The sequence below is a fragment of the Oncorhynchus nerka genome, unplaced genomic scaffold (assembly GCF_034236695.1).
Source record: "Oncorhynchus nerka isolate Pitt River unplaced genomic scaffold, Oner_Uvic_2.0 unplaced_scaffold_83___fragment_2___debris, whole genome shotgun sequence".
Taxonomy (NCBI): Eukaryota; Metazoa; Chordata; class Actinopteri; order Salmoniformes; family Salmonidae; genus Oncorhynchus; species Oncorhynchus nerka.
In genome coordinates, this window is record NW_027040339.1 from 57,204 (window position 1) to 79,567 (window position 22,364).

The 22,364-nt window shown below is 44.4% G+C and overlaps 1 protein-coding gene across 2 annotated transcripts in view; it reads right to left on the minus strand.

Annotated features, from left to right (window-relative positions):
* Nucleotides 1-22,364, minus strand: part of LOC115118233 (transforming growth factor-beta-induced protein ig-h3-like) — a 41,785-nt gene that overhangs the window by 9,141 nt on the left and 10,280 nt on the right. For both annotated transcript variants that reach the window (XM_029646809.2, XM_065016543.1), the window contains exons 3-11: nucleotides 14,603-14,667; nucleotides 14,227-14,384; nucleotides 10,978-11,142; nucleotides 10,393-10,539; nucleotides 9,997-10,138; nucleotides 7,464-7,676; nucleotides 6,863-7,000; nucleotides 6,545-6,687; nucleotides 4,810-4,946 (exon numbers count right to left, since the gene is read on the minus strand). In XM_029646809.2, coding sequence (XP_029502669.1) covers nucleotides 4,810-4,946; nucleotides 6,545-6,687; nucleotides 6,863-7,000; nucleotides 7,464-7,676; nucleotides 9,997-10,138; nucleotides 10,393-10,539; nucleotides 10,978-11,142; nucleotides 14,227-14,384; nucleotides 14,603-14,667 — 1,308 coding nt within the window. The remainder of the gene's footprint in view (nucleotides 1-4,809; nucleotides 4,947-6,544; nucleotides 6,688-6,862; nucleotides 7,001-7,463; nucleotides 7,677-9,996; nucleotides 10,139-10,392; nucleotides 10,540-10,977; nucleotides 11,143-14,226; nucleotides 14,385-14,602; nucleotides 14,668-22,364) is intronic.

Here is a 22,364-nt window from a genome sequence, read left to right on the forward strand (position 1 = left end):
TTGAATCCTGTCTAGTGCAGAATTAAATCCCTTTGTCTGGTGTCTTAATGGTAACATTGTTTTATGTATTTGATAATTTGCCATTTTATACCGGTTTGGCAGGCACTGTGTTTAAAACCACCGGCACAAACTGGACGTAGAACTGCAAGACATGAGGATTCTGTACTTGCCTCTTCCACTGACAATCGTGAATGTCGGAATGTATTTATTTTATATTTTACCTTTATTTTACTAGGCAAGTCAGTTAAGAACAAATTCTTATTTTCAATGACTGCCTAGGAACAGTGGGTTAACTGCCTGTTCAGGGGCAGAACGACAGATTTGTACCTTGTCAGCTCCGTGATTTGAACTTGCAACCTTCCGTTTACTAGTCCTACACTCTAACCACTAGGCTACCCTGCCGTCCCTACACTCTAACCACTAGGCTACCCTGCCGTCCCTACACTCTAACCACTAGGCTACCCTGCCGCCTCTACACTCTAACCACTAGGCTACCCTGCCGCCTCTACACTCTAACCACTAGGCTACCCTGCCGCCTCTACACTCTAACCACTAGGCTACCCTGCCGCCTCTACACTCTAACCACTAGGCTACCCTGCCGCCTCTACACTCTAACCACTAGGCTACCCTGCCGTCCCTACACTCTAACCACTAGGCTACCCTGCCGTCCCTACACTCTAACCACTAGGCTACCCTGCCGTCCCTACACTCTAACCACTAGGCTACCCTGCCGTCCCTACACTCTAACCACTAGGCTACCCTGGTCCCTACACTCTAACCACTAGGCTACCCTGCCGTCCCTACACTCTAACCACTAGGCTACCCTGCCGTCCCTACACTCTAACCACTAGGCTACCCTGCCGTCCCTACACTCTAACCACTAGGCTACCCTGCCGTCCCTACACTCTAACCACTAGGCTACCCTGCCGTCCCTACACTCTAACCACTAGGCTACCCTGCCGTCCCTACACTCTAACCACTAGGCTACCCTGCCGCCTCTACACTCTAACCACTAGGCTACCCTGCCGCCTCTACACTCTAACCACTAGGCTACCCTGCCGTCCCTACACTCTAACCACTAGGCTACCCTGCCGTCCCTACACTCTAACCACTAGGCTACCCTGCCGCCTCTACACTCTAACCACTAGGCTACCCTGCCGCCTCTACACTCTAACCACTAGGCTACCCTGCCGCCTCTACACTCTAACCACTAGGCTACCCTGCCGCCTCTACACTCTAACCACTAGGCTACCCTGCCGCCTCTACACTCTAACCACTAGGCTACCCTGCCGCCTCTACACTCTAACCACTAGGCTACCCTGCCGTCCCTACACTCTAACCACTAGGCTACCCTGCCGTCCCTACACTCTAACCACTAGGCTACCCTGCCGTCCCTACACTCTAACCACTAGGCTACCCTGCCGTCCCTACACTCTAACCACTAGGCTACCCTGCCGGAATGTGTGTCCCTACACTCTAACCACTAGGCTACCCTGCCGTCCCTACACTCTAACCACTAGGCTACCCTGCCGTCCCTACACTCTAACCACTAGGCTACCCTGCCGTCCCTACACTCTAACCACTAGGCTACCCTGCCGTCCCTACACTCTAACCACTAGGCTACCCTGCCGACTCTACACTCTAACCACTAGGCTACCTGCCACCTCTACACTCTAACCACTAGGCTACCCTGCCGCCTCTACACTCTAACCACTAGGCTACCCTGCCGGAATGTGTGCTGTGCTCATTGAACGTCAATTTGTCTTGACGGTTTCGATATGCGTTCATCACGATCCATTACACCTCGTGGCACAACAAGCTTAATACTAATTTAGAAATATACTTTTCTTTCTTCAAAACATTCATACCACATTGTGTGAAAGAATCAAAAAGTATTTTTTATTTTTATTTTTTAAATAAACCACAATCCTCTAAAAACAGAATCACGTGGCAAGATAAGGAAATGCGCAATGTGGTTTAAACAAAAGACTTCCAATGAGTTCAATCTTGTTGGTTATACTCATGAAAGATAATTATGTTTTTAACAACATATTCAGTTTGATTCATTTTTACATTATTTTTGGTAAATTGAAATGAATAAATCATTGAAACGACTAGCATACATTTTTTTTAAAGAAGACAGTTATGAAATGAAAAAAGGGACACGGATAAGATGGGAGAAATAGACTGAAGGGTTGGAACAGGTGATTACAGGTAGATGGGAGAAACAGACTGAAGGGTTGGAACAGGTGATTACAGATAGATGGGAGAAACAGACTGAAGGGTTGGAACAGGTGATTACAGGTAGATGGGAGAAACAGACTGAAGGATTGGAACAGGTGATTACAGGTAGATGGGAGACACAGACTGAAGGGTTGGAACAGGTGATTACAGGTAGATTGGTTGGAGACACAGACTGAAGGGTTGGAACAGGTGATTACAGGTAGATGGGAGAAACAGGCTGAAGGGTTGGAACAGGTGATTACAGATAGATGGGAGAAACAGACTGAAGGGTTGGAACAGGTGATTACAGGTAGATGGGAGAAACAGACTGAAGGATTGGAACAGGTGATTACAGGTAGATGGGAGACACAGACTGAAGGGTTGGAACAGGTGATTACAGGTAGATTGGTTGGAGACACAGACTGAAGGGTTGGAACAGGTGATTACAGGTAGATGGGAGAAACAGACTGAAGGGTTGGAACAGGTGATTACAGGTAGATGGGAGAAACAGACTGAAGGGTTGGAACAGGTGATTACAGGTAGATGGGAGAAACAGACTGAAGGATTGGAACAGGTGATTACAGGTAGATGGGAGAAACAGACTGAAGGATTGGAACAGGTGATTACAGGTAGATGGGAGAAACAGACTGAATGGTTGGAACAGGTGATTACAGGTAGATGGGAGAAACAGACTGAAGGGTTGGAACAGGTGATTACAGGTAGATGGGAGAAACAGACTGAAGGGTTGGAACAGGTGATTACAGGTAGATGGGAGAAACAGACTGAAGGGTTGGAACAGGTGATTACAGGTAGATGGGAGAAACAGACTGAAGGGTTGGAACAGGTGATTACAGGTAGATGGGAGAAACAGACTGAAGGGTTGGAACAGGTGATTACAGGTAGATGGGAGAAACAGACTGAAGGGTTGGAACAGGTGATTACAGATAGATGGGAGACACAGACTGAAGGGTTGGAACAGGTGATTACAGGTAGATGGGAGAAACAGACTGAAGGGTTGGAACAGGTGATTACAGGTAGATGGGAGAAACAGGCTGAAGGGTTGGAACAGGTGATTACAGGTAGATGGGAGAAACAGACTGAAGGGTTGGAACAGGTGATTACAGGTAGATGGGAGAAACAGGCTGAAGGGTTGGAACAGGTGATTACAGGTAGATGGGAGAAACAGACTGAAGGGTTGGAACAGGTGATTACAGGTAGATGGGAGAAACAGACTGAAGGGTTGGAACAGGTGATTACAGGTAGATGGGAGAAACAGGCTGAAGGGTTGGAACAGGTGATTACAGGTAGATGGGAGAAACAGACTGAAGGGTTGGAACAGGTGATTACAGGTAGATGGGAGAAACAGACTGAAGGGTTGGAACAGGTGATTACAGGTAGATGGGAGAAACAGACTGAAGGGTTGGAACAGGTGATTACAGGTAGATGGGAGAAACAGACTGAAGGGTTGGAACAGGTGATTACAGGTAGATGGGAGAAACAGGCTGAAGGGTTGGAACAGGTGATTACAGGTAGATGGGAGAAACAGGCTGAAGGGTTGGAACAGGTGATTACAGGTAGATGGGAGAAACAGACTGAAGGGTTGGAACAGGTGATTACAGGTAGATGGGAGAAACAGGCTGAAGGGTTGGAACAGGTGATTACAGGTAGATGGGAGAAACAGACTGAAGGGTTGGAACAGGTGATTACAGGTAGATGGGAGACACAGACTGAAGGGTTGGAACAGGTGATTACAGGTAGATGGGAGACACAGACTGAAGGGTTGGAACAGGTGATTACAGGTAGATGGGAGAAACAGACTGAAGGGTTGGAGAGGGGAATTTAACTTCGGTCTTCGGTTGGGAGAGGGATGATGTCTCTCATCCGGGGGTGTTACTGCTAGACAACGGGTTTAGCACAATTTGCATTCATTTTTTATTAAGTATATATTTTTTGTGTGTGTGTTAATTCCAATTAACCCAAAAATAATTTTTAATAGTGTGGCTGTGTGATTGAGTGGGTAAAAATCAGAGGAAATGTACCACTGTAATTCCCCTCCTGTTTCTAATCTGTATAAATAAAGCATTGAAAGAATAAAGGTGGAAAAAACTATTCTCCATAGGCCTCCTCCTTCAATCAATATTTAGACTTTTAAACCATTTGCATTTCTAAACTGATTGTATGAGAAGTTTACGTGTTTTGATGTTGCCTTTTACATTCACTGAAACCCCCAAAAGTGTTTCACAACACTTAAAATTAACTATATTCAGGTCGAGGAACCACTTTGGGTGTTTCAGAGTACTTCTGTTTTAAAATCTATGATGTGTATCATACCATTTACATTGGGTTTACATTCAAACACCCTCCAAACACCAGATTTCAGTTCAGGTTCTGGTACTTGTCACGTTTTCATTACACAACCATGGTGTTTTGGGACTTTTTATTTTTACACTGTACCCTCTTTTGTGCATATGCTACATGTCTGTTCTTGTTCTTCTGAAATGGAATCATATTGCCTCAAGATATTATTAAGGAAAACCTTGGTATTGAATCATTCACTGATTCATTCACTGATTCATTGACTCTCACCTGAATCGGTCATCAGCCTTCAGGACATCCATGATGGTGCCCATTGGGGGAGTCAGGACCTTGTCGACTGTGAACATGCTGCCAAAACGTCCGGTCTTGTCGTGGGCAGCGATACAGGAGTTCTCTATGCACAGGCTCTGTTATTGAGAGAGTGAGAGATAGAGAGAGTGTGAGTGAGTGAGTGAGTGAGTGAGTGAGTGAGTGAGTGAGTGAGTGAGTGAGTGAGTTTGAAGTAATGTTTGCTCTACCATCACCATGATTGCATCCCATTACCTCAATCAATCAAATATATTTATAAAGCCCTTTTTACATCAGCCGATGTCACAAAGTGCTGTACAGAAACCTAGTCTAAAACCCCAAACAGCAAGCAATGCAGGTGTAGAAGCACGGTGTCTAGGAAAAACTCCCTAGAAAGGCCAGAACCTAGGAAGGAACCTAGAGAGGAACCAGGCTATGAGGTGTGGCCAGTCCTCTTCTGGCTGTGCCGGGTGGAGATTATAACAGAACATGGCCACGATGTTCCTTTAGGAAGAGAGTAATCTACATAATGAGTTAACCTTTAACCTTTAGGAAGAGAGTCATCTACATAATGAGTTAACCTTTAGGAAGAGAGTCATCTACATAATGAGTTAACCTTTAGGAAGAGAGTCATCTACATAATGAGTTAACCTTTAACCTTTAGGAAGAGAGTCATCTACATAATGAGTTAACCTTTAGGAAGAGAGTCATCTACATAATGAGTTAACCTTTAACCTTTAGTCATCTACATAATGAGTTAACCTTTAGGAAGAGAGTCATCTACATAATGAGTAGGAAAAGGGTAACTACATAATGAGTTTTAACCTTTAGGAAGAGAGTCATCTACATAATGAGTTAACCTTTAACCTTTAGGAAGAGAGTCATCTACATATTGAGTTAACCTTTAACCTTTAGGAAGAGAGTCATCTACATAATGAGTTAACCTTTAGGAAGAGAGTCATCTACATAATGAGTTAACCTTTAACCTTTAGGAAGAGAGTCATCTACATAATGAGTTAACCTTTAGGAAGAGAGTCATCTACATAATGAGTTAACCTTTAACCTTTAGGAAGAGAGTCATCTACATAATGAGTTAACCTTTAACCTTTAGGAAGAGAGTCATCTACATAATGAGTTAACCTTTAACCTTTAGGAAGAGAGTCATCTACATAATGAGTTAACCTTTAGGAAGAGAGTCATCTACATATTGAGTTAACCTTTAACCTTTAGGAAGAGAGTCATCTACATAATGAGTTAACCTTTAACCTTTAGGAAGAGAGTCATCTACATAATGAGTTAACCTTTAACCTTTAGGAAGAGAGTCATCTACATAATGAGTTAACCTTTAACCTTTAGGAAGAGAGTCATCTACATAATGAGTTAACCTTTAGGAAGAGAGTCATCTACATAATGAGTTAACCTTTAACCTTTAGGAAGAGAGTCATCTACATAATGAGTTAACCTTTAACCTTTAGGAAGAGAGTCATCTACATAATGAGTTAACCTTTAGGAAAAGGGTAATCTACATAATGAGTTAACCTTTAACCTTTAGGAAAAGGGTAATCTACATAATGAGTTAACCTTTAACCTTTAGGAAGAGAGTAATCTACATAATGAGTTAACCTTTAACCTTTAGGAAGAGTATTGTCTTCTCTTAATTCAGCTCATGGGATGCCCGCTGTAGGTCCTCCAGAGGGATTTGATCTGTGGTACTTACGTTACGGTAGACCAACACTCGGAGTTTGATTCCTCCCAGAGTCTCTAGCTCTTGTCTGTGGTACAGTACACTGGAAGACAGCTGCTCCTTCAGGATGTGGTTCTTCAACAGCTTCTTCAGCTCACCAGTCATCGTCACACCCTCTGTTAACAATAGATACAGAAGTTATCAGATTTATGAAATGGCTCACGAATCATGGCTCAAGTCATTCCTGTTTGTTAGCATAGAGAGAAGGAGACAGAGAGGCAGACAGAGAGCGAGAGAGAGATGGAGATGGGGGGAGAAAAGGATGGAGGGAGCACCATCGATCAATGATACCTTTGAAAGCTTCATTCTGAGGGGTCAGGATGGTCAGAGCCTCTGAGCCAGAAAGGTGGGAGCCAAGACCAGCATCAACAAACAGCTTGGTCGCTGTGGTAATGACAGATCCCTGGGCCAGCTCCAACAAGGTTTTAGCTTAAAAAAGAGATCAGTACATAAATGAACATTTCTCATTTCTCATCCTATGGCAATCAGAGACCTTCCAGACTAGACTCTCAACTCCTATGGCAATCAGAGACCTTCTCAGACTCTCAACTCCTATGGCAGTCAGAGACCTTCCAGACTAGACTCTCAACTCCTATGACAATCAGAGACCTTCTCAGACTCTCAACTCCTATGGCAGTCAGATACCTTCCAGACTAGACTCTCAACTCCTACGGCAATCAGAGACCTTCTCAGACTAGACTCTCAACTCCTATGGCAATCAGAGACTTATCAGACTCAACTCCTATGGCAGTCCGAGACCTTCTCAGACTAAATCACCCTTACTAATAATCTCATAAAAGAAGGCAGAAGTCCAATAGTTTGAATTACAGCCTTATATTTTGACATTGACGCAACAACTCTCAACCTAAGGATCTGACTCTGATTTGAATACCCGAGTCTGGGATGAGGAGCTCGTTGATGTAGTGGACGACTCCGTTGGTCCCCAGCTGGTCTTTTTTCTGGATGATGGCCTTCCCGTTGAGGGTCATGTCACTCCCATCACAACCCACCTCTAGCACAGTCCCCTGTAGGGTCTCCAGGGGAGTACCAGATGTGATGGACTCTGCACACTGCATGTTCTTCAGGATGTGGTAGTTCAGCAGGTCTGGATGGAGAGTACAGACACAAGTAGAACTTAGTTCACGTTAATAAGTCATTGGGTTCCAGTCTTCGATATCTATCTCCCTGTTCTATATCCAATATCTATCTCCCTGTTCTATATCCAATATCTATCTTCCTGTTCTAAATCCAATATCTATCTCCCCATTCTATATCAAATATCTATCTCCCTGTTCTATATCCAATATCTATCTCCCTGTTCTATATCCAATATCTATCTCCCTGTTCTACATTACATTTACATTTAAGTCATTTAGCAGACGCTCTTATCCAGAGCGACTTACAAATTGGTGCATTCACCTTATGACATCCAGTGGAACAGTAGTGCATCTAAATCGTTTAAGGGGGAGGGGGGTGAGAGGGATTACTTTATCCTATCCTAGGTATTCCTTAAAGAGGTGGGGTTTCAGGTGTCTCCGGAAGGTGGTGATTGACTCCGCTGTCCTGGCGTCGTGAGGGAGTTTGTTCCACCATTGGGGGGCCAGAGCAGCGAACAGTTTTGACTGGGCTGAGCGGGAACTGTACTTCCTCAGTGGTAGGGAGGCGAGCAGGCCAGAGGTGGATGAACGCAGTGCCCTTGTTTGGGTGTAGGCCAATATCTATCTCCCTGTTCTATATCCAATATCTATCTCCCTGTTCTATATCCAATATCTATCTTCCTGTTCTATATCCAATATCTATCTCCCTGTTCTATATCCAATATCTATCTCCCCGTTCTATATCCAATATCTATCTCCCTGTTCTATATCCAATATCTATCTCCATGTTCTATATCCAATATCTATCTTCCTGTTCTATATCCAATATCTATCCCTTCCGTCTTCAAGAGAGCGAGAGTTGCACCCCTTCTGAAAAAACCTACACTCGATCCCTCCGATGTCAACAACTACAGACCAGTATCCCTTCTTTCTTTTCTCTCCAAAACTCTCAAATATCCCGCTATCTCCTCAGAATGACCTTCTTGATCCAAATCAGTCAGGTTTCAAGACTAGTCATTCAACTGAGACTATCTTCTCTGTTGCTAATAACTCTCTCTCCTCTGCTCTCATCCTTCTAGACCTATCGGCTCTTCCTGTGAACCATCAGATCCTCCTCTCCACCCTCTCCGAGTTGGTTCTATATTGGATTGCGTCCTACCTGACAGGTCGCTCCCAGGTGGCGTGGCGAGCGTCTCCACACCACGTGCTCTCACCACTGGTGTCCCCCAAGGGCTCTGTTCTAGGCCCTCTCCTATTCTCGCTATACACCAAGTCACTTGGCTCTGTCATAACCTCACATGGTCTCTCTATCATTGCTATGCAGACGACACACAATTAATCTTCTCCTTTCCCCCTTCTGATGACCAGGTATCGCTCTGCATGTCTGGCAGACATATCCGTGTGGATGACGGATCACCACCTCAAGCTGAACCTCGGCAAGACGGAGCTGCTCTTCCTCCCGGGAAGGACTGCCCGTTCCATGATCTTCACGGTTGACAACTCCATTGTGTCCTCCTCCCAGAGCGCTAAGAACCTTATCTGGACAACACCCCGTTCTCAACTAACATCAAGGCGGTGGCCCGTTCCAGGTTCATGCTCTACAACATCTCGACCCTGCCTGCAGGTCTAATCCAGGCACTTGTCATCTCCCGTCTGGATTACTGCAACTCGCTGTTGGCTGGGCTCCCTGCCTGTGCCATTAAACCCCTACAACTCATCCAGAACGCCGCAGCCCGTCTGGTGTTCAACCTTCCCAAGTTCTCTCACGTTCTATCCATCCAAGCTATCTACAAGACCATGGTGCCCTGCTGTGAGGGGAACGGCACCTCATATCCAATCAGGCCCTACACCCAAACAAGGGCATCATCCACCTCTGGCCTGCTCGCCTCCCTACCACTGAGGAATACAGTTCCCGCCAGCCCAGTCAAAACTGTTCGCTGCTCTGGCCCCCAATGGTGGAACAAACTTCACGGCGCCAGGACAGCGGAGTCAATCACCACCTTCCGGAGACACCTGAAACCCCACCTCTTTAAGGAATACCTAGGATAGGATAAAGTAATCCCTCTCATCCCCTGAAAAGATTTAGATGCACTACTGTTCCACTGGAGGTCATAAGGTGAATGCACCAATTTGTAAGTCGCTCTGGATAAGAGCGTCTGCTAAATGACTTAAATGTAAATGTAATCTATCTCCCCGTTCTATATCAAATATCTATCTCCCTGTTCTATATCAAATATCTATCTCCCTGTTCTATATCAAATATCTATCTCCCTGTTCTATATCAAATATCTATCTCCCCGTTCTATATCCAACTGTCCTTAGATTCACCTCTCAGAGCCACGGGGTCTCCTAGGATCCTCTTGAGCATTTCAGGGGGGATCTTCTCGAAGGCTTCGTTGGTTGGAGCGAACACCGTGTAGTGACCATCGCTCTCCAGCATTTGGGTCAGACCAGCAGCAACAACAGCAGTCTAAAAAACATAGAATCACACACTGAATCAACACTGAATCAACACTGAATCACAAACTGAATCAACACCGAATCAACACTGAATCATATCATATGTTCAACATGTATAAAATGGTAAGAGAGTTCTGTATGATATACTATTCTGTGAATGAATGAATGGATGAATGAATGGATGAATGAAATGAATGAATGGATGAATGGATGGATGAATGGATGGATGAATGAAGCGACAAACTGTTAAAGTTGTTTACTTACACGAAGAGTATCCAGATCATCGTCGGTGTCGATGAAAGTGTGCACGTTGTTGGTAACCGCGGTGATGACTCTGTCCACGACGTGCACGATCCCGTTGGTCGCATGCTGGTCTGTTTTCACCAGACGAGCACAGTTCACTGTTACAATCTGCAATGACAAGAGAACATTTTGTGATCTTTTGTTCAGCCGGCTTTTCGATCGATGGTCTACGTGACCATTTGAAAGATTAACAACCTATCTGTTCATGTTTTGTTGTTGAGCTGTCTCTCTAGAGGTTCCAACTTGCTTGGTCATATTGCACAAATAGATCTGGGACCAGGCCAAGTCACAACATCATATACCTTCCAATCACAGGAGGCTGGTGAGGGCATGGGTGGCTCATAATAATGACTGAAATGAAGTGAATGGAATGCTATCAAACAGATGGGAAACCCTGTGTTTGATCTGTCGATACCATTCTTCTACCATTCAATACCATGCAATTCCAGTCATTACTATGAATCCGTCCTCACCCAAATGAAGGTGCTACCAGCCACCGGTGCTTCCGACAAATTGCAACATTAACATTGGACAGATGCTACTCACTCCGTTGGGGTAGTGGTGGATGTGAACGTTGAAGTCTTGGTACATGGAGGGGAAGGCCGATCCGTGCTTCAGGTCCTCAGAGGTCAAACGGCGGTTCACCATGTGGTAGTGGAGCGCGTTGAGCAGCTCAATATTCACGTTGCTCACCAGAGCATCCAGGATTTCCTACATAAAAACCAGAGTCATATTTTCATCAGATGAACAATCAGTCACAAGCTAACAATATATACTGAACATAAAAAATAAACGCAACATGTAAAGTGTTGGTCCCATGTTTCATGAGCTGAAATAAAAGATCCCAGAAATGTACAAATTGTTTATTTCTCTCAAATGTGCACAAATTTGTTTATATCCATGTTAGTGAGTATTTCTTCTTTGCCAAGATAATACATTCACCTGACAGGTGTGGCATATCAAGAAGCTGATTAAACAGCATGATCATTACACAGGTGCACCTTGTGCTGGGGGACAATAACAGGCCACTCTAAAATGTGCAGTTTTGTCACAGAACACAATGCCACAGATGTCTCAAGTTTTGAGGGAGAGTGCAATTGGTATGCTGAATGCAGGAATGTCCTCCAGAGCTGTTGTCAGAGAATTGAATGTTAATTTCTCTACCATAAGCCTCCTCCAATGTTGTTTTAGAGAATTTGGCAGTACATCCAACCGACCTCTCAACAGCAGACCACGTGTATTGTGTTGTGTGGATGAGCGGTTTGCTGATGTCAACATTGTGAACAGAGTGCCCCATGGTGGCGGTGGGGTTATGGTATGGGCAGGCATAAGCTACGGACAACGAACACAATTGAAGTTTATCGATGGCAATTTGGACGCGCAGAGATACCGTGATGAGATTCTGAGGCCCATTGTTGTGCCATTCATCCTCTACCATCACCTCATGTTTCAGCATAATAATGCACGGCCCCATGTCGCAAGGATCTGTACACATTTCCTGGAAGCTGAAAATGTCCCAGTTCTTCCATGGCCTGCATACTCACGAGACATGGTCACCCACTGAGCATGTTTGGGATGCTCTGGATCGACGTGTATGACAGAATGTTCCAGTTCCTGCCAATATCCAGCAACTTCGCACAGCCATTGAAGAGGAGTGGGACAACATTCCACAGGCCACAATCAACAGCCTGATCAACTCTACACGAAGGAGACGTCGCACTGCATGAGATAAATGGTGGTCACACCAGGTACTGACTGGTTTCCTGACCCACGCCCCTACTTTTTTATTTTTTTTTAAGGTATCTATGACCAACAGATGCATTTCTGTATTCTCAGTCAAGTGAAATCCATAGTCTAGGGCCTAATGAATTTATTTCAATTGACACATTTCCTTATATGAACTTTTGTTGCATGTAGCATTTATATTTGGTTCAATATACACAGTGCATTTGGTTCAGTATACACAGTGCATTTGGTTCAGTATACACAGTGCATTTGGTTCAGTATACACAGTGCATTTGGTTCAGTATACACAGTGCATTTGGTTCAGTATACACAGTGCATTTGGTTCAGTATACACAGTGCATTTGGTAAGTATTCAGACACCTTGACTTTTTCCACATTTTGTTACATTACAGCTGTATTCCAAAATGGATTAAAACATTTTCCCCTCTCATCAATCTACACAATAATGACAAAGTAAAAACAGGTTTTAGATGTTTTTGCAAATGTATAAAAAGAAAACTGAAATATCACATTTACATCAGTATTCAGGCACTATCCTCAGTACTTTGTTGAAGCGCCTTTGGCAGCGATTACAGCCTCGAGTCTTCTTGGGTATGAATGACGCTACAGCTATTTTCAGGTCTTACCAGATATATTCGATCGGGTTCAATTCCGGGCTCTGGATGGGCCACTAAAGGACATTCAGAGATTTATCCCGAAGTCACTCCTGCGTTGTTTTGGCTGTGTGCTTAGGGTCGTTGTCCTGTTGGAAAGTGAACCTTCGCCACAGTCTAAAGCCCTAAGTGCTCTGGAGCAAGATTTCATCAAGGATCTCTGTATTATGCTCTGTTCGTCTTTCTCTTAATCCTGACTAAGTCTCCCAGTCCCTGCTGCTGAAAATTATCGACACAGCATGATGCTGCCACCACCATGCTTCACCGTAGGGATGGTGCCAGGTTCTCCAGACGTGACGCTTAGCATTCAGGCCAAAGAGTTCAATATTGGTTACATTAGACCAGAGAATCTTGTTTCTCATGGTATGAAAGTCATTTAGGTGCCTTTTGGCAAACTCCAAGCGAGTTGTCATGTGCCTTTTACTGAGGAGTGGCTTCTGTCTGGCCACTCTACCATAAAGGTCTGATTGGTGGAATGCTGCAGAGATGGTTGTCCTTCTGGAAAGTTCTTTCATCTCCACAGAGAAACTCTGGAGCTCTGTCAGAGTGACCATGGGTTCTTGGTCACCTCCCTGATCAAGGCCCTTCTCCCCCGATTGCTCAGTTTGGCCGGGCGGCCAACTCTAGGAAGAGTCTTGGTGGTTCCAAACTTCTTCCATTTAAGAATGATGGACTATGTTCTTGGGGACCTTCAATGCTGCAGAAACATTTTGGTACCCTTCCCCAGATCTGTGCTTCAACACAATCCTGTCTCCGGGCTCTACAGACAATTCCTTCGACCTCATGGCTTGTTTTTTGCTCTGACATGCACTGTCAAATGTGGGACCTTATATAGACAGGTGTGTGCCTTTCCAAATCATGTCCAATCAATTGAATTTACCACAGGTGGACTCCAATCAAGTTGTAGAAACATCTCAAGGATGATCAATGGAAACAGGATGCACCTGAGCTCCATTTTGAGTCTCATAGCAAAGGGTCTGATTACTTAATGTAAATAAGGTATTTCTATTTTATATTATTGATACATTAGCAAAACATTTTTTTTTTTACTTTTCGCTTTGTCATAATGGGGTATTGTGTGTTGATTGATTAGGAAAATGTAATTAAATGTAATCCATTTTGGAATAAGATTGTAACATAACAAAATGAGGAAAACATCAAGGGGTCTGAATACTTTCAGAATGCACCGTATATATTAAAAAAGACATGAACTTGGTTATAGCTACTGCTGCTAAAAAGGAACATTGAAATGCTAGTGTGGTTGGTTAGGCTGATAACACGTAGTCTGAGGTCAGAATAATACAAAATCTCTAGATGCAACAGGATTGGGGTGAATTATATTTCATTTTCTGGTTTCTCTCTCAGTGTATCCCTCTCCTGTGAAGATGAGACTCACAGTGGGTAGGGCCGCCCAGGCCTGGTTGCTGGGGGCGAAAAAGGTGAAGCTCCCTGGTCCCTCGATCTCCTCCCTCAGCTGAGCCCTCTCTGAGTACATCTTAGTGGTGGCGGCTCCAACCACACCCAGCGTGTTGTAGATGTTCACCAATGGCAGGGCTGGGAAAAAAAATACACTCTTAAACGTCATAATGGGGAATGTATGAAAATCAAAGTTGAATTGATGGATGTATATTTCACAACCGAAGTGAGATGCCATGTTTTGTTTGACAGGCCTCTTGTCAGGCCTCTTAATTATCCCAAATTGATAACTAGATGTTGCATCATACGGATAGTAAGTGACTGAGCTATAACTTGATTTGCATATTTCTTCTTACCAGCAGGACAACCCTTCTCTCCTGAAAGCTTCTCGTAACCGGGGCAACACTCATAGCTGATCACCCTGTCGACCAATAAGAACACAGGATGAAGATGACTGCAGCCAATCAGAGATGAAAACAACAGGTCAGTTTCTCATTACCCTTTCAAATCAAAAGACTCTAGCCTTGTCCCAGATATTGTTTGTGTTGTCTTGCCACAAACAGATCTGTGACCAGGCAAAAAAAGATTGAGCAATGTGTCTTAGGCTAAATGATTCAACCACATGCTATACACAAAGTTTTGCCATTTTGTGCATTTAAGATATTTCCACAATAAATCTAAACTGGGCTCAGCTGGAAGGTCATAAAAGCTCATTTCCTCAGAGAGAGACAAAGAGGGAGCAGAGGAATCCACTGACCCAGGGTTGGCCAAAGGAAACTCCAAAAAGGGGACTAAGGGACCGATACTGAGGCTCCGGTCCAGTAAAAACAAAAGGAGAACAGACAAGCAAAGGTGTACCACTAAGCTACCAGATAAAAATGTGAACCTTAACGTTACGTAAACAATAAGTGGTCTATCTCCACGAAAAGGAAGCTTTTAACTAGCTACAGTTGAAGTCGGAAGTTTACATACACTTAGGTTGGAGTCATTAAAACCTTTTTTTTTCAACCACTCCGCAAATTTCTTGTTGACAAACTATAGTTTTGGCAAGTCGGTTAGGACATCTACTTTGTGCATGACGCAAGGATTTTTTTTCAACAATTGTTTACAGATGTCACGCCCTGACCTTAGAGTTCCTTATTATGGCCTAGTGGTTAGAGCGTTGGACTAGTAATCGGAAGGTTGCAAGTTCAAATCCCCGAGCTGACATGGTACAAATCTGTCGTTCAGTTAACCCACTGTTCCTAGGCCGTCATTGAAAATAAAAATTTGTTCTTAACTGACTTGCCTAGTTAAATAAATAATACAAATAAAAACTATTCTCTATATTTGGTTAGGTTAGGGTGTGACTCGGGAGAGAAAGTCTATGTTTTCTGTTTCTTTGTGTTTGGGCAAGTGTGGTTCCCAATCAGAGGCAGTTGTCTCTGATTGGGGATCATATTTAAGTTGTAATTTTCCTTCTTTTTTTGGGGGGGGATCTTGTTTTCTGTTTAGTGTTTTTGCCTGACAGAACTGTGCGCTTTCGTTTTCGCTTTTTGTAATTTTGTTTGAGTGTTTTTTGAACATTAAAATCATGAACACTTCCCACGCTGCGCCTTGGTCCACTCTTCATTCAACAAACGAGAGCCGTTACAACAGACAGTTATAATCACTTATAATTCACTGTATCACAGTTCCAGTGGGTCAGAAGTTTACATACACTAAGATTACTGTGCCGTTAAACAGCTTGGAACATTCCAGACAATTATGTCATGGCTTTAGAAGCTTCTGATGGGCTAATTGACATAATTTTAGTCAATTGGAGGTGTACCTGTGGATGTATTTCAAGGCCAACCTTCAAACTCAGTGCCTCTTTGCTTGACGTCATGGGAAAATCAAAAGAAATCAGCCAAGACCTCAGAAAAAAAACATTGTAGACCTCCACAAGTCTGGTTCATCCTTGGGTGCAATTTCCAAACGCCTGAAGGTACCACGTTCATCTGTACAAACAATAGTACGCAAGTATAAACACTATGGGACCACACAGCCGTCATACCGCTCAGGAAGGAGACGTGTTCGGTCTCCTAGATATGAACGTACTTTGGTGTTAAAAATGCAAATCAATCCCAGAACAGCAGCAAAGGACCTTGTGAAGATGCTGGAGGAAACAGGTACAAAACTATCTATATCCACAGTTAAACAAGTCCTATATCGACATAACCTGAAAGGCCGCTCAGCAATGAAGAAGCCACTGATCCAAAACCTCCATATAAAAGCCAGACTATTGTTTGCAACTGCACATGGGTACAAAGATCATACTTTTTGGAGAGAACTGTTTGGCCATAATGACCATCGTTATGTTTGGATGAAAAATGGAGAGGCTAGCAAGCAGAAGAACACCATCCCAACCATGAAGCACGGGGGTTGCAGCATCATGTTGTGGGGGTGCTTTGCTGCAGGAGGGACTGGTGCATTTCACAAAATAGATGGCATATTGAGGGAGGAAAGTTGTAGATATATTGAAGCAACATCAAGACATCAGTCAGGAATGTAAAGCTTGGTTGCAAATGCGTCTTCCAAATGGACAATGACCCCAAGCATACTTCCAAAGTTGTGGCAAAATGGATTAAGGACAACAAAGTCAACGTATTGGAGTGGCCATCACAAAGCCCTGACTTCAACCCTGTAGAAAATTTGTGGGCAGAACTGAAAAAGTGTGTTCGAGCAAGGAGTCCTACAAACCTGACTCAGTTACACCAGCTCTGTCAGGAGGAATGGACCAAAATTCACCCAATTTATTGTGGGAAGCTTGTGGAAGATTTAAAGGCAATGCTACCAAATACTAATTGAGTGCATGTAAACTTCTGACCCACTGGGAATGTGATAAAAGAAACAAAAGCTGAAATAAATCATTCTCTCTGTCACGCCCTGGTCTAAGTATTTTGTGTTTTCTTCATGTATTGGGTCAGGCCAGGGTGTGGCATAGAGTTTTTGTATTGTGGTGTGTTTTGTCTTGGGATTTTGGAATGTGTGTATAGTGGGATTGTAGCTTAGTGGGGTGTTCTAGGAGAGTCTATGGCTGTCTGAAGTGGTTCTCAATCAGAGGCAGGTGTTTACCGTTGTCTCTGATTGGGAACCATATTTAGGCAGCCATATTCTTTGGTTGTATTGTGGGTGATTGTCCTGTGTGTCTTGATGTCCTGGTTAGAGGTTAGTAGACACTTGTATAGGCTGTTTTCGGTTTTCGTTTCGTTTCGTTTCGTTTTGTAGTGTTAGTGTTAGTGTTTTGTTGTGTGTTACGTTTTTTTATTAAAGATGAATCGCAATAGACACGCTGCAGTTTGGTCCGACTCTCCTTCACCATTAGAAAGCCGTTACACTCTCTACTATTATTATGACATTACACATTCTTAAAATAAAGTGGTGATCATAACTGACCTAAGACCGGGAATTTCTACTGGGATTGAATGTCAAGAGTTGTGAAAAACGGAGTTTAAATGTATTTGGCTGAGGTGTATGTAAACTTCTGACTTCAACAGTACATTCGGTGGCAAGTTCTTCATACAACCAGAAAACAAGCAAAATGATGACAAAGGATGCTAGTCCATTGTGTAAACATTAGTATTACTAATCCAACAGTGGGACACATAGGTTATAGTGTGGAACACACAGTGGCAATGTTAACCATACATAACACATAAAGAAAGACAAGGCAAAAGCTGTGGAAAACTACACAAAAATAATTTGGCATTTTGCAGCCCCTTGCAGGCCCTACACTCCAACCCAAGTACTCCGAAGGGAGGTCAGATCCCACTCAGATCAGTCTTCCATAGCTTCTTTACTGAGGAAAATGTAAAGGAAAGGGAGATACCAGTCGTACAACTGAATGCCTTCAACTGAAATGTGTCTTCCACATTTAACCCAACCCCTCTGGATCAGAGAGGAGCGGGGGGCTGCCTTAATCGACATCCACAGCGCACAGGGAACAGTGGGTTAACTGTCTTGCTCAGGGGGGCAGAACAGATTTTTTACCTTGTCAGCTTGGGGATTCAATCCAGCAATCTTTTGGTTACTGGCCCAATGCTCTAACCACTAGGCAATTTACAATGACTGAGATATGTGATTGTCACACTTAGCTATTTTAAGATGAATACACCTAGTGTAAGTCACTCTGGATAAATGACTAAAATGTCAAAGAAGACCAACTCTGAGTCCTAACATTGATGAAAGTCAATGGAAAACTACCTGAGCCAGATACAGTCTATACCCACATGTTACGTCAACCCTAGTTAACCACACCGTCCCCACAATCCCCTTCAAGCATAATGAATTATACTGTATAAGCTGTTTAAGACCAGACAATGATCTGAGCAATCAGCTACTGTTATACTCCTAGAGAGAGAGTAGTTGGTAGCTCAGAAACATGGTTAATCCTAACATTCAGCGGGGTTAGGGGGGGGGTTGGGGTTAGGGGGGGGGACGACCCCGGTAAAACACAGTAGCCAGGAAACTGATTATCAAAACAGATGATCACTCAACTTAGATGTTTTTTTCTCCGCAAGCATAAACAAAGATGGTAGCCATGGATGTCTGTCTAAATAAACAGCAAGGTTGTATAATTCCAACACTGTGTACATTGAGATGTCTGAGTGTTGAAGCAAGCTGTCCACCATGTAGAAGTACTAAAGAAGTACACTGAAGGTCCATTTGACTTTACGGGGTCCATGTTGAAATCAGCATGCTAGATAGATTTGGATTTTCCCACAGTCATCTCTCACTTTGGCTTTATATTCATAGGTACTGTATCAACAAACAAAAAAATATATGTGTTCTTGCTTTATTGATTAAGAATAGACAACAAAAACGTTTCTTTCCCAGACAATATAACAAGATGTAATTTGTTGTAAAAGTTAACGTGTATCCCAGACTAGTTAGCTCTGGGATTCACCTTTAGTCAAATGTTACTACTTCAAAACATAGTGTGATTGCAGAGAAAAACAGAAGAACCAATGCATTGGTGTTGAGAGTGAGGCTTTGGGAGGTAACTAAGGGGTGTTGTTAGGGTTATTGGTGACTCAGAGTTATGGGTTTCTCCCCTCAAGTGACCTGTAAGGTCTCTAGCACCAGCAGCACCACGTCCCCATGGCCTACATCTGAACCCATTACCTTTCGGCTGCTAGTCCAACATTCTAACCACTAGGGTAACCTAGTGGTTAGAGTGTAGAGGCGGCAGGGTAGCCTAGTGGTTAGAGTGTAGAGGTGGCAGGGTAGCCTAGTGGTTAGAGTGTAGAGGCGGCAGGGTAGCCTAGTGGTTAGAGTGTAGAGGCGGCAGGGTAGCCTAGTGGTTAGAGTGTAGAGGAGGCAGGGTAGCCTAGTGGTTAGAGTGTAGAGGCGGCAGGGTAGCCTAGTGGTTAGAGTGTAGAGGCGGCAGGGTAGCCTAGTGGTTAGAGTGTAGAGGCGGCAGGGTAGCCTAGTGGTTAGAGTGTAGAGGTGGCAGGGTAGCCTAGTGGTTAGAGTGTAGAGGCGGCAGGGTAGCCTAGTGGTTAGAGTGTAGAGGCGGCAGGGTAGCCTAGTGGTTAGAGTGTAGAGGCGGCAGGGTAGCCTAGTGGTTAGAGTGTAGAGGCGGCAGGGTAGCCTAGTGGTTAGAGTGTAGAGGCGGCAGGGTAGCCTAGTGGTTAGAGTGTAGAGGCGGCAGGGTAGCCTAGTGGTTAGAGTGTAGAGGCGGCAGGGTAGCCTAGTGGTTAGAGTGTAGAGGCGGCAGGGTAGCCTAGTGGTTAGAGTGTAGAGGCGGCAGGGTAGCCTAGTGGTTAGAGTGTAGAGGCGGCAGGGTAGCCTAGTGGTTAGAGTGTAGAGGCGGCAGGGTAGCCTAGTGGTTAGAGTGTAGAGGCGGCAGGGTAGCCTAGTGGTTAGAGTGTAGAGGCGGCAGGGTAGCCTAGTGGTTAGAGTGTAGAGCGGCAGGGTAGCCTAGTGGTTAGAGTGTAGAGGCGGCAGGGTAGCCTAGTGGTTAGAGTGTAGAGGCGGCAGGGTAGCCTAGTGGTTAGAGTGTAGAGGCGGCAGGGTAGCCTAGTGGTTAGAGTGTAGAGGCGGCAGGGTAGCCTAGTGGTTAGAGTGTGGAGGCGGCAGGGTAGCCTAGTGGTTAGAGTGTAGAGGTGGCAGGGTAGCCTAGTGGTTAGAGTGTAGAGGTGGCAGGGTAGCCTAGTGGTTAGAGTGTAGAGGCGGCAGGGTAGCCTAGTGGTTAGAGCGTTGGACTAGCAGCCGAAAGGTTGCAAGTTCAAATCCCGAGCTGATAGGGTACAAATCTGATGTTCTGCCCCTGAACAGGCAGTTAACCCACTGTTCCTAGGCCGCCATTGAAAATAAGAATTTGTTCTTAACGGACTTGCCTAGTTAAATAAAGTTAAAAAATAATCATTTTAAAAAAACTCAGTGGCCACTCACAGTCACACAGACAGGGTTCAGTTCAGGACGATGAAAGCTGCTACACACCACAGTGTTCAAAACTGCCCTCCATCCAGACCTGGTTTCAAATACTATTAGAGATGCACGATATATCGTGAGCATTTCGGAATCGGGCGATATTAGCTGAAAAGCTTACAACATCGGCATCGGCCCGATGTCTAGTTTAACGGCGATGTGCAAAACCGATGTCAAAGCTGACGTGCGTACCTATATAACGTAAGAAGATGGCGCCGAGGACAATACAACGCTACACAGAACATATACTAAGCGCACACTTCCAACAACTAAATAGGTTCAAGTCCAGCAGTCATTTGAAAGAGTAAGAACATTTTCAGCGAGGCGACTCAAAGGCGAAATCCATTAACGCCAAGATAATGGAATTCATTGCCCTTGACAATCAAACGTCCTCTGTCGTGGCTGATGTTGGCTTTCGCCGACTGGTCGAGCACCGTATTGTTGAAACGTACATCTTATAAGCTGCTATTAGCTTCACGACTGACATTTGGACCAGTGGTGTCAGCCCCACGAGCATGCAGAGTCTGACAGCACTGCGGGTCGACGAGGATCTCGTACTGAGGAAAGACGTATTGCTCAAGAATGTGCTGGTTCTCATACCGCTGTTGCCATTTCAATGGCATTTGAGAACATGTTTGAAACTTGGAAACATGAACACACTCCTGGCTCCATTCAAACAACTGACTGGAGAAATAAGCTCATCAACAACAGACGTGATAGCCTCTGTCGTGGCATTGAAACGCCTGCTCAACAAAACTGCCCACACAGACCGTGGCGTTAAAATTTAGGAAAGTACTCGAGCGCGTGAACAAGCGATCCGGTGGCGTTCTCTCTGAGCCTCTTTACTGTGTCGCCACCACGCTCCATGCTATTGTTAGATTACTTGTTAGATTTGTGTTTATTAGGTAGTTGTTGGGGAATTGTTAGATTACTTGTTAGATATTACTGCACTGTCGGAACAAGAAGCACAAGCATTTCGCCACACTCACATTAACATCTGCTAACCATGTGCATGTGACCAATAACATCAGCTAACCATGCGTATACGACCAATAACATCAGCTAACCATGTGTATGTGACCAATAACATCAGCTAACCATGTGTATACGACCAATAACATCAGCTAACCATGTGTATGTGACCAATAACATCAGCTAACCATGTGTATACGACCAATAACATCAGCTAACCATGTGTATGTGACCAATAACATCAGCTAACCATGTGTATGTGACTAATAACATTTGATTTGATTTGCTAGGTACAAGGACCGCTACTTCGATGCAGACAAGAAACAGGGTTTACGTGAAATGTTACAGACACAGCTGGACAAGATGGAAACGGACAGAGTGACCCTGGGCACTGAGGAAGAGGCATCGGACAGACAGACAGCTGGACAAGATGGAAACAGACACAGTGACCCTGGGCACTGAGGAAGAGGCATCGGACAGACAGACAGCTGGACAAGATGGAAACAGACACAGTGACCCTGGGCACTGAGGAAGAGGCATCGGACAGACAGACAGCTGGACAAGATGGAAACAGACACAGTGACCCTGGGCACTGAGGAAGAGGCATCGGACAGACAGACAGCTGGACAAGATGGAAACAGACACAGTGACCCTGGGCACTGAGGAAGAGGCATCGGACAGACAGACAGCTGG